Genomic DNA, 11,958 nt, shown 5'->3' on the forward strand with positions numbered 1-11,958 from the left:
GTTGTTCTTTTTTTCTTTTTTGCACTATGCTCCATAGGGAAATTCATCGTGAAACGGCGATGTTAACGACTTCCGTGACTACGAAGTCTATGGACATCTCGCAGGCCGCAAGCATTTGTAATAGGAAATGCCGCAAGATGATGACATCCGTGCTCCTTGCCTTCCACACAGCCATTACAAGACAGCTCATTCCACTTTCCATTTGCAACTGTTGTGACTACTGCATATGTTTTCCACACGGCGTGTATTGTGCCCGACACGAGTGGTCGGGCACGATTACAATCAGATCGGTAATTCTGAGTGCGAAGTAGATGTCTGCAGCGCTGTTGCCAGAAATCGACAAGCTTTTTGATTGCATTTTAGAAGGTGAATCCTTTGAAGGCTTTTAGTAAAAATAGTGTCGCTGCTTTGTGTGTGCCAGATTTTGGGGTGTGTTGCCTATCAATTCATTTCGTACAGTGGTAGGAGTGTTCTGACAGGCTCGGAGCATTTTGTGTTCGTCGCACAAGGATCACATAGTTGAGTATATGTTCACTCTAAGTGGAAAAATTATGGTGCATCTTGTGTATACTTCTCGCTGAAAGTTTTTCAATATGAGGGGAGTGTCTTAAACAAAGGTTCTCAAAGGTTGTCAAAGAATTATTGTGGCATCATGGCATGGGTGTATGAGAAAACCAGTGTACAAGACATCATTTTTAGAACTAAGCCGGAAAATATGGTATATCTTATTCCTGGTGCAAATTATCTTCTATTTGATGTTGGCTCTCTCCTTTCACTGAACTTATGCCTTTCATATGCAGGCCCAGGTACCACAACCTGCGAGCATGACAGACGTGAAGATTCATTGGATCAAAACCACCCGGAGCACTGCACAGAGCCTTCTGCCAGCTCACACCAGGGTAAACCAACACTAGAAGGCAAGAAGCTGCATGAGTGCAGCCACTGCAGCAAAAGATTCACCTTTAAAGGTGACCTAAATAGGCACCTCCGCACCCACACGGGTGAGCGTCCATACCAGTGCGACCATTGCAGCAAAAAGTTTGCCCAAAAATCAACCCTGCAGGGCCATATCCGGACTCATACGGGCGAACGTCCGTACCGTTGTCATTACTGTGGCCACAGCTTTTTAGAAAGGAGTCACCTGGCGAGGCACATACGTACGCACACAGGTGAAAGGCCGTTCCAGTGCCAGCTGTGCCCCATGGCGTTTTCGCGAAATGCGCACCTTGTATCACATGTACTATCTCACAAGGGTGCGAAGTTATTCCAATGCGACTTGTGCCCTAAGGCATTTACAAGGAAGCATGAATTGGAACACCACAAAGGAAACAATCATTAAGGAAAAAGCTAATTTCCCAAAGCCGATTGCTTTAATACCCATCCTTTTACTAGCTAGCAATGTGCTATCTCTTTACTACGACGAGGGTTTCTCCCTAACCTCTATTTAGGTGTTTGTTGTTTGTAGTACTTAATGTGCATTAAATAGTCTAAAAAAGTATTTACATGCTGTCAAATTAAACTGGCATGGGCAGCTTCTGAAGCATTTTCTCTGAGAGGAACTATAATCTTTTGAGCCCTCAGACTGCTCTGATCTTTGGTTGTATCACGGCATACATTGTTCGCATCGGCAAGATGCTTTAAACGATATGTAGCATTTTATTATGCACACCATTTTACTAGCTGCCTCTGAGAGTTGCGGAGAAGATGAGAGCGGTGGCGGCATTCTTTATTTTGTATTTTGAGTGCATTAAATTTTTTTGACATTACTCATCAGTTCTGAAAACATCTCAGCACCCCTACTTTCATCTATCAAGATTGACTTATGCTGGATTGATGAAAAAGTAAAAAGTGTATTGTCTCAAATTGTTTGCTAACCTTGGAGGTTTTATGGGTAGCATGTTTTCAAAGGGAATTTAATAATATGATGACTCCAAGTGGCTGCACTACCCAAAAAACGGCCACCTAGTTAGATATAAATCGCATACGTCAAGTTTAAGTGCTTATGCGCTATGAAATGTTATTAGATTCCTATCATTTGTGTTAAGTGTTGTCTACATAATGGGTTAGATTTGAGGCCGTGCTATAAATGCTTGCATGGTTGAACAAAGTTGTGAATTTTGCTGAAGTACTTGCATATGCATTATTCAAATCACAGCAGTGTAGAAAACTGTTGTGCATTTGTTAATTTTCATTGTCTGCTTTTTGTACTTAGCTCTCATGACATATTATTTCCCTTTGGAAGATGTTTTTTTAACAATGGGCTTGTCTGCACATTGGCCCTGTAGAAAGCTTCTGATCAGTTCTGAAAACATCACAGCCCCTCTATTTTCATCCATCAACGTTGACTTAGGTTGGAGTCAAACGACCAAACTTCTTACACCCAGAGACATTGCTGTGTGTGACAGCGAGAAGTTTTGTACCATGACTGTTGTCAGTGCTTGAGCTATTCTTTGTGAAAGAATTCACTTGCCCATGGCACAACAAAGCACAGTTCTTTTGTTTTTTCTTGGTTTCGGAGAAAATGTGACGCTTATATCTGTACATGATCTGATTTTTCTTAAACATGCATTTGGATTTTCCAGTATAATAAAAATAAATCTGGGCAAATTAAATGAAATGACCCCAACATTCCTGTATTGCATTAAGCTCGCTTGCCTGCATTACCACTCACTGTAAGTGCTCGAACCCTTGCATTCGAACTTTTGTGGCGTATTTGCTATAGACATCATTCGGCATGGTTGCTTAGATCTGGCTGGCTCTTGTAGAGCCATGGGCACAGGTGCCGGGGTCATTTCATCAGAACAGCAAAAGCAGCAGGTCTGTGATTGACCTGGGTGCTTCCCACACTGTTGTGTTTTGAAATGTTTGGCTACAGGATCTTTGTTGGCCTAGGATAAAAACCTTTACAAAGAAAAGCACAATAGGAGGTGGTAAACAACGAATGATACACCAATGAAACAATTATACACTAGCGTGGAACCAGTGCTATTTTAAATTAGAGAGCAGTGCCTGCACATGTGTTAGTCAGGAACCATATTTTCAAAGGCAGTGTTTTTCTTTCACTCTTTGTATCAAGGCGAATAACAAAAGTTAACTGTATATACTGGAACCAGCTATTAAATGCTTAGAGTATACGGCCTTTGCGCAATCTGTGTCACATGCTAATAAACAGAGGTTGAATTCTACTACTATTGTAAAAACGCTAGTATCATATTTGAGGTCTTGCACCTACTCAGCATTTGACAACGAATACTTGATGCGTGAGAACGAAATGCAAGCTGATGTAACTATTATTATCAAAGTAAAAAATGGCCAGGATTGCATGAATACAATTCAGTATGGTGTAATGTTAGTGACGGTTCCTGTGAAGGTTTCGTGCATGGTGTTGGCAGTTTAACATATATAGTGAAAACATCTATAGTGAAAAAAAAAAAAGTGCTATAATTTACTTCTGTATTCCCTTCTGCTCAGTGCTATGGTTTTTATTGTACTACAGTTCAGCAATGAATGGGTGAAGTAGCACAGTGATGGTTATATTCAATGGACTGTCAGCTGTGGTCCATATGGTAAGTACATAAGGTACCACTCATAGTCTTGTGAATTCCTAAAATGTGAATGACTATTTTTAATTTTCTGTGCAGCTAACGCTAATTTCTTGTTACTGTAGAAGCACCATCATTGGGCTTCAAGGATATATAATCATGGGCAGTGCTATTTTTGTCCCGATGCCATCTGGCTGAGAAGCAGAACAGTAGTATGTGTGGCACTTGCCAGCATTGCTTACATTTATGTTTTGCACATAATGCTTGGCACTTTGTTCTTTGTTCTTTTTTGCAATAAATTACTGATGAATGTAAAAACATTCGCTGTTTTCTGTATTTATGCAAATGGCAGCAGTGCTGTAAGGTGTAACTTGCTTGTAATTGGGAATGTGCTGAGGAGCCAGTAATGTCAACGTATGCAGCAATGTTGATGGTTCTTGGAATAACGGCTTGACGAGCGAGTTGGTGGATAGTACCCAGATCTGCGGCGCAACTTAGACAAACATGTTTATAGAAACGCAACACAAGCCCACACTACCAGCTGTAATATGAAACGAAACCGGAAATTTCTCTTTCACACTCACCCATAATTTCTTCTTCTATTCCCAAGTACACTCAACAGTATCTCTTCCTGGGCTAGTTGGTGTGACATTGTAGTTTACCAAAAGGAAATACAGTGCTAAATTTTTGACAAATCACACAAAAAGACAAACGGGACAGGCGCCTGTCTCATACGTCTTTCTGTGTGGTTCGTCAAAAATTTCGTGCTGTATTTCCGTTGGGTAAACACAATATCCCAAGTACATCCCACTCGCAAACCTCTTCTTCCCCAAGCAGATGTTAACAGCACTCACATCCAAGCCCATCACTCGCATCGTCCAAGCATGACAGCCATAACTTCTGCCACATTTTCACAAACTAGAAAAAAACCACCATGCTCCTGCAGCTGCCACGAATCACGTTTACTTCCAATACATCTAATCAACAAGAGCAGTTTGTGAGATTTTAATGGGAAAACTCGTCAAGGCAACTCTCTTTCAAACACTGATCGCCTTGGCCAGCCTGGCCAACTGCAGTTCACTACGTACCATGATGGCTTTCTTCTTCAAAAACAAAATCCTTCTTAAATGCCTGAGCTGGCTTTTCTTTGTATAGGCCAGTAGGAACCACTATGATGCCTCCTTGTTTGCACATTTAAAAAGCACTAAGGTTATTCCTCTAACAAAATCTCTGCTTGTAGAATACGTTCCATCAGTAGCAGGACCATCTTCCGAAACAACCTCTTACTGAGGTCATTTCACAGTGACTTCTTACTGAGAATCACTGTGGCCACCGGCATTAGAAAAATGGGAAAGAATGATGCCTCGTCCTAACTCGTCTTTCTTTGCTCTTGTTTTTCGCGCACTCATTGATAGAAAGGCAATGACTGACACAATTCACGCTGTAGTGAAGGCTACACGCACGCCACCAGCTCTTGACATTGTGCTAGGGTACGCCATGACGTCGGGCAGCGGCGGTTTTTGCATCGCGACGCTGCCCTCTCTCTTGACGCCACACGTTGCTAGGAGGCGCCATTACGTCACTGCTGGCTTCCCCATGGCAACGGCATTGGTGTGGTGTCACCGAAAGCGCATCCCCGTTTTGTCATTCTTTAGGAAATTCCTTTCTAAATATTGTTTTCATTGATTCCTCTTAATTACTCTTTAATCTGACCTACCTCTGCCTCTCTTGAGCTTCTCTATCTCATACAATCGTTTTTGTTTTCCCAACTTTTCTTTTAACGATGCAAACATGCTGACAAGTTTTAAAAGTTTTGTGTCCACGTAAGCGCGATCATACTCGCTTAATGCTTTCGCACAATTAAATATTTTTCTAGTCAATTAATATGTTCAAGTCATTTGAAAGGGAATTCATTGAGTTTCATTGCAAGGTGCAAGCGGTGAATTTTTTCAGGGTAGCAAACTTTTATGGTAAATGTTGCATTGATGGAAATAGCAATACTGATTTGTTGTAGCCTTTCAAGTAATCATGTGAAGGTTCATGCAAATAATATCTATTAGAGATAAGCCAAGAAGTGCTGCCAGTCACTTTTTTCTCAAAGGCAGCTTGCTAGAAAAATTCATGAAATTTACAAAACACTTTTATATCTGCTGAACACATATTGCAATGTAATCTCAACCTTTATTGAGTTGTTTACCAATGGACAAATTTGTAAATGTTGACGGAGAGGGCAACGTAAGCTAATATGGTTTTGGCCCGTGTATGGCTGTATGCTTTGTAAATATAAATATAAAGGGCCTTACTTTTCAGACAAAAATTGATATTACTACAGGGGACAAATTAATGCCTGCCAAAAATGGTGTATAATGTGCCACTCCATTCACTATATGGTGCAATATTTACAGTGTTTGTTATCTGGCATAATGCCACCAATCTGCGACATGAAGAATGTGATATTCTCTTGAAGCAAAGAAATCACATGGAGAGGGAGCATGCTCTAAAAAGCTCCATGTTTGCTTTGTACACTATTATGTAGTGCATACCATGTAAGAGGGTTAAAGCAGATTTTTTTTTTCTTTTGCTGAGACAAAACGTACGTCACTTCTGTAGTAAGCATTAGTGATAGGGCATTTGTGTTCTGTGCTTACTTTATTGCATCTGAATAGCTTTTTACGACCCCCAATGGTGATGCAGTAGTTAAGGCATTCAACTGTTGTGCCTACGGATGTGGGATCAAATCCTGCACTGTTGTGCGATGTTAGTGCGGTAAAAATTTGAAAAGTCCCTCTAGTGTGCTGTCTCTCATAGTCTGAGTCGCTTTGGGATTATGGGATTACGGCTATGCACAGCCAGCGGGGTAGGCAAGCTCCCGTGCCAACTGCACGCAGGCGTTACTCGTACGTGACACGTGTCTCGAACCCGTGGTGTAGATTGGCAGCCACGGTAGGTCCGTATGAAATAGGCAACGACTGAGCTGAGCACGCTAGGTAACTATTTAATAACCCTAACATAAGACAACAAAACACACTGCGGAAGATTGCTCTATCCGATAACTCAAGGGTTCGGGTATCTCACCAGGTTGTCCTAGTCGTCGGCCGACAGAGAAGGTCAGGGTCGTATGTCGAAGGTCCCCAGTTGCAGGCGAGGCAAGACCCTTCCCCTTGCTGGCACCGCGGTTTTATTCCTCGCTGTATTGCATACCGAGAAGTAATCGGTTGCTTCTCGGGACAAGACGACGAGATGCAATTAGTTCCTCCTCGCGTTTGGATTATCCCCTTCCCTAAGTTACCAGTGCGATGTTGTGGGGTCGCTGTGTATGAGAAGCGAGGGAAACGCCAAGTGCCTTCTCCCCCACCTTCTCCTAGCGAGCGCACGTCGTCTCGTCACTCGGCTGCGTTCGTCGTTGGTTAGAAAGGAAAGTGGGATACACGTGTATGCCCACAGGATATTAAGCTCCATAAAATAAACCAACCAGAATTTTTGACTTGCTGTAGTGGTTCTCGGTATTCACATTCCGATTTTCAAGCATGTTGGAGTCTAGCTGCTAATTTCCTTTTTATATCGTAAGGAATCTGGCATTATGCTATCCTTTTGGTGATATTTCATTAGATATATACTCAGCATTGCTCAATAATGTCTGTGCAAGACTGTCTTTGTTTATTTGGATATGTTAGTTTTAAGCCACATTACTTACTGTGTTGTCAGCTCTGTAGCTTCTCAGTTTGTATTAACGTTATGCATAATCGGGTATATAATAGCAGCCAATAAAAGCTAGATGAACTGATTTTCTTGCTTAACTGCACCTTGAACAGACTTACGTTCGGGAATTATCTTTGAACTATGTGATGCAAAGAGTCGTAAGGGATATTTATGCTGAAAGAGGTACAAGGTTATAGCACCCCAATCAGACCTCCTTCTGTCTTGACATTGTGGTGGTTTGTTCACTTGTGTGTATTATATTTATTGGTAAAACAAATGCCTGCATGGTCTGTCTGTTCTCAATCTGATAAGTGTCACATATGTCCGTGATTCATAACCTTCATAAATGCACAGACTTTGCTATGGCTGAGCTGATTGAGAAATATATGACCAGATTCATGCATTCAGTCCTTCTCTTTCTCTCTCCTGGATGGATAAAGCCGAGGGTATCTTGTTGGTTTTCATGCAGGCAGTCTCTTGACAGACCATGAAACAAGGGCAGCTGCTTCAACAATTACCATTGCTTTTGTACTATGTGCCTTGTGTACATAGAGTCTAAATGACCTAGTGTTAAAATACCACCTCTGTGTTAGAATACCACATCTTGCTGGTGGCTGTTTTCTCAACAGCTGAAGTTTTTTTTTATGCTGCCTTCGCATAGGACATGCATAACTTGATACTCTGAAAATGAGGAAGGCCGTTTCTGAACTGTGACTAGGCGGTCACAGTGAGCCATATATTATTTGTTAGCAGAAAAATTTAAGAACTAAAGCAAAAGCAGTTCACAGAATTTTACATTAAATGCATTTCTTCGAATCCCAACTTACTTTTTCGAAGTAATGCAACAGCAGGCTTACTGTGCATTGAATTTCAAATGGAAGAAACTATTATGAAGGAAACGGAATTTAAAAATCTTCCTTTAACACAATGCCGAGGTTTCTCCAACACTGTGCTTAGCACATGTTAGCCTGTCTCTCTTACCTTCTGATATCCCATAAAACCCAATAGGTACATACCTGTTGCTTTGGGTCTTTTTATTGCTGCTGTGACTAATTTTGCTGTTTTTTGTGTTGCAGGCATCAACCATAATTGTGAGCACAAGGAATACAACTTTCCCAATGTAGAATATGTCGGAACTACTGCTGTTCCGCAGTGATACTCATACTTTTCACAAAGCCATAGCTTGTGACATAAGTGTGCAGTGTTATACCCATCCATTTTTGCTGTATTATTTGAACTAAGAAAGCAAAGATTGTAAAAGATGCCAAAATTCTGATCTATGTCCGAATAGACTAGGTGGGCAATGTCATGACTAATATGGATGAGTTTGTCAAAGTAGCCGTGGAATGGTACACTGATCTGTACAGCAGCAAAAGCGCTCGGGGAAAATAATGAGGGTAGCATTAGTACGGAGTATTAGATGTTCGTTTCATAATGAAGGATGGAGAAAGCCTTACAAAGAAGGAAGCACCAGAATATGGGGAGGAATACATTCTGCACTCACAAAAATACATACTAGTATGAATAACTTCTTTTAGCTTTCCTGAACCATTCCCTATTATTGCGTGTGAATGCATTTAATGCTTATGTGCAATAAACTGATCAACATTGTGCTTTTAAAATTTTTTGTTTACAAGAGACATCTTTTTCGTGTCCTTTGAATGTTTCTTGTAACGAGGTTTTTCTGTAGTTTCTCTCCCTGAGGCCCTTGGATTTAGTGATGCCAGTGGTTGGGGGATTGTATCTGTGGTGGCAGTTAGAAAAAGCTATTGGAAGATTGGTGGCTGAAAAGCAGAAAGGTGAATTAAGGTCGGAAGTGTAGAAATATATGTTTAGTAATTTGAATGGTGAATTTGTAGACTGGTCTGTAACAAACTTCGATATATTTTAAAAAGAAAACATCTGAGCATGGTGGCAGCCACCATTACCCTATTTCAAAGGGGACGCTTTCATGTTCCATCCACTCATCCATTATATATCTAGTGGCACAGAAACTGGATTCATAAAAGAATCACTCAACTGCGACGGCTTCATTTAATAAGGTAGAGGCAAGGTCGTATTTTACGTCTTCGTATTACACCCATTGAGAGCTTGCCAAACTTAAGGGTTGTGTTGAATGTGTGGAGGCCGAGATTCTAATGGTGGCAATACCTGATGTAGATCTGCTCTTACTGATACCTTTGGTGCATCTGTTTTTTTTTTCTTCTGAAAAAAATTGGTGACAAATTGAATCGGCGAGTATAAAATGAACCACAATAGAACATTCTTCCTTTTGTGTCATAGTGCGTACAAAATAGGTTTAAATACACTGCAAATCGAAATCGGTGTGCCCTCACTATAGTCTCGTATCTGGTTCAGAACTAAGAAACATATAAACTAAATACTGCCTTTTTTCACCTGTGAAGATGAAGCCCACATTGTTCTGGAATAATTGGCAAGAGACTGTGCTCATCACTTTTGTTCAAATTCCAGTGTATCATAACCTCACTCTTGACTGTATTTTCCGGTGTATAACACACATTTTGTGTACAAAAATTTTGCTGGTGCATCCTTGCAACTGTGCATTTTTTTTTTATTTTTTGCACTATGTTCCATAGGGAAATTCATCGTGAAACAGCGATGGTAACGACTTCCATGACTATGAAGTCTATGGACATCTCGCAGGCCGCAAGCATTTGTAATAGGAAATGCCGCAAGATGATGACATCCGTGTTCCTTACCTTCCACACAGCCATTACAAGACAGCTTATTCCACTTTCCATTTGCAACTGTTGTGACTACTGCATATGTTTTCCACTGGCGTGTATTGTGTCCGACACGAGTGGTCAGGCACGATTACAATCAGATCGGTAATTCTGAGTGTGAAGTAGATGTCTGCAGCGCTGTCGCCAGAAATCGACAAACTTTTTGATTGCATTTTAGAAGGTGAATCCTTTGAAGGCTTTTAGTAAAAGTAGTGTCGCTGGTCGGTGTGTGCCAAGATTTTGGGGTGTGTTGCCTATCAATTCATTTCGTTTTGTGGTAGGAGTGTTCTGATAGGCTCGGAGGATTTTGTGTTCGTCGCACAAGGATCATATAGTTGAGTATATGTTCACTCTAAGTGGAAAAATTATGGTGCATCTTGTGTATACTTTTCGCTGAAAGTTTTTCAATATGAGGGGAGTATCTTAAACAAAGGTTCTCAGAGGTCGTCAAAGAATTATTGTGACATCATGGCATGGGTGTATGAGAAAACCAGTGTACAAGACATCATTTTTAGAACTATACGGGCTGAGAGATTTATTTTTTATCCATGATCTTTCAAGTTCTTCAGTGAAAACTCTAGAGGAGAGAAGCACACTGGTGGCCTGAGTCTTTAGTGCATCGTCTATGATCTTGTAACATGCTTTACTGCCTTAAGTCTTCTACATGTCTTACATAGATCCTTTGGCATTGTGACAAAATTTCTTTTTCTTGTTACTGTATTTTTTTACTTTACAAAGTGTGTGGAAAGCCGCTTTGCAAAAATATGTTGCATTGTCTTTTTTACCTAGCAGCTGTTGATAGAAGGCTATACGAATGCATTTTGTTGACCTGTAGGGATCTGGCCTGACCATGTGACTGTCCTATAATGGGATGCGTGCCTCACTTTCTGTAGGAGAGTGTGTCAGCGTTGCTTATAACAGCCGGTAATCACGATTCACCTCGGGCTGCTAGTTTCTTCCGTCATGCTTTTACTTGTGCTATCTGTACTCTTGTTCGTTTTACATGGTCAGACGTGACAGGCATTTTATTATGCACACCTTGCTGGTTCTTTAAAAAATATAGAGCTGTTTGTGCATTCAGCTTGCACCCTGAATTCTTGCATTCTCGTTTTAGGTCTTGGTTCATAGCTTGAAGCATATTGTAGGCTAAAGTATATAAGTCTTGGCTTGAGATTTTGCGGCATCTGTCAGAAACTGAAAAGTGTGCTGTTTGTTAGAAATGATACATTTATTGGAACCAGAGTAAGTATTAGGAATTCTGATTGATTTTTCAAAATGCTTCCTTTGCGTTTGTCAAACCTGTTTGAAAAAGCTTTTTCAAGTTCATGCAGAGCTCCGCTGCTCGTAACTAGCTGGCACTCATTACTTTCTAAGCATGCATAGATGGCAGTTTCTGTCATGAAGCCAGTAATTGGTGTACATGGGCCAATAGGAGAGAGTTTTACTAAGTGCTAATCTGTGTTTCGTTTTTGTCAGTATGACCTTTCAGAATCGCAGCCTCATGATGCCGAGAGCATGAAATGTAATATGGAGCAAACAGAATAACGAAATTTGTTTTTGTCAAATAAATGCTTGAAATTCCAGCATACTCTGCAATATGTGTCGAATCAGATTTTTTATAGTGCAGCCTGCCAAAGATACAGCAGGCCTGGAAAAATTAAATTTGTGGATGCGTTGCTCATGGCAAAACAACCTGAAATATCTTTGATTGTAATGCAGGATTCCCAACTGACAGAATAATAGTGATTTGTGCTCTTCTTTACTACACGTGCCTGTCTATGCCTGCAGGCTTCTTGTCTGGACGTCATCAAATTATGTAAATTAGCTCATTTCGTTATTCTTTTTCTTAAAGGATACCCTAAAATGATATAATTTCTAAAAAAGGTATCTGTTGTGAAAGCCTGAAAGGTCATATCAATGCAGCTTTTTTCAATTTTGAGAATGTTTTAACATTATGCATCGCTCATAATAGG

The 11,958-nt window shown here is 40.6% G+C and overlaps 1 protein-coding gene across 1 annotated transcript in view; it reads left to right on the forward strand.

Moving 5' to 3' along the window:
- LOC146182183 (uncharacterized) overlaps window positions 1-4,313 on the forward strand; it is a 28,032-nt gene extending 23,719 nt beyond the window's left edge. Inside the window, exon 6 of the mRNA XM_084575910.1 lies at window positions 542-4,313. Coding sequence (XP_084432036.1) covers window positions 542-1,339 — 798 coding nt within the window. The 3' untranslated portion in view covers window positions 1,340-4,313. The remainder of the gene's footprint in view (window positions 1-541) is intronic.
- Window positions 4,314-11,958: the final 7,645 nt, after the last annotated feature.

The sequence above is a fragment of the Amblyomma maculatum genome, chromosome 8 (assembly GCF_055883805.1).
Source record: "Amblyomma maculatum isolate TAMU_Amacu chromosome 8, ASM5588380v1, whole genome shotgun sequence".
Classification (NCBI taxonomy): Eukaryota; Metazoa; Arthropoda; class Arachnida; order Ixodida; family Ixodidae; genus Amblyomma; species Amblyomma maculatum.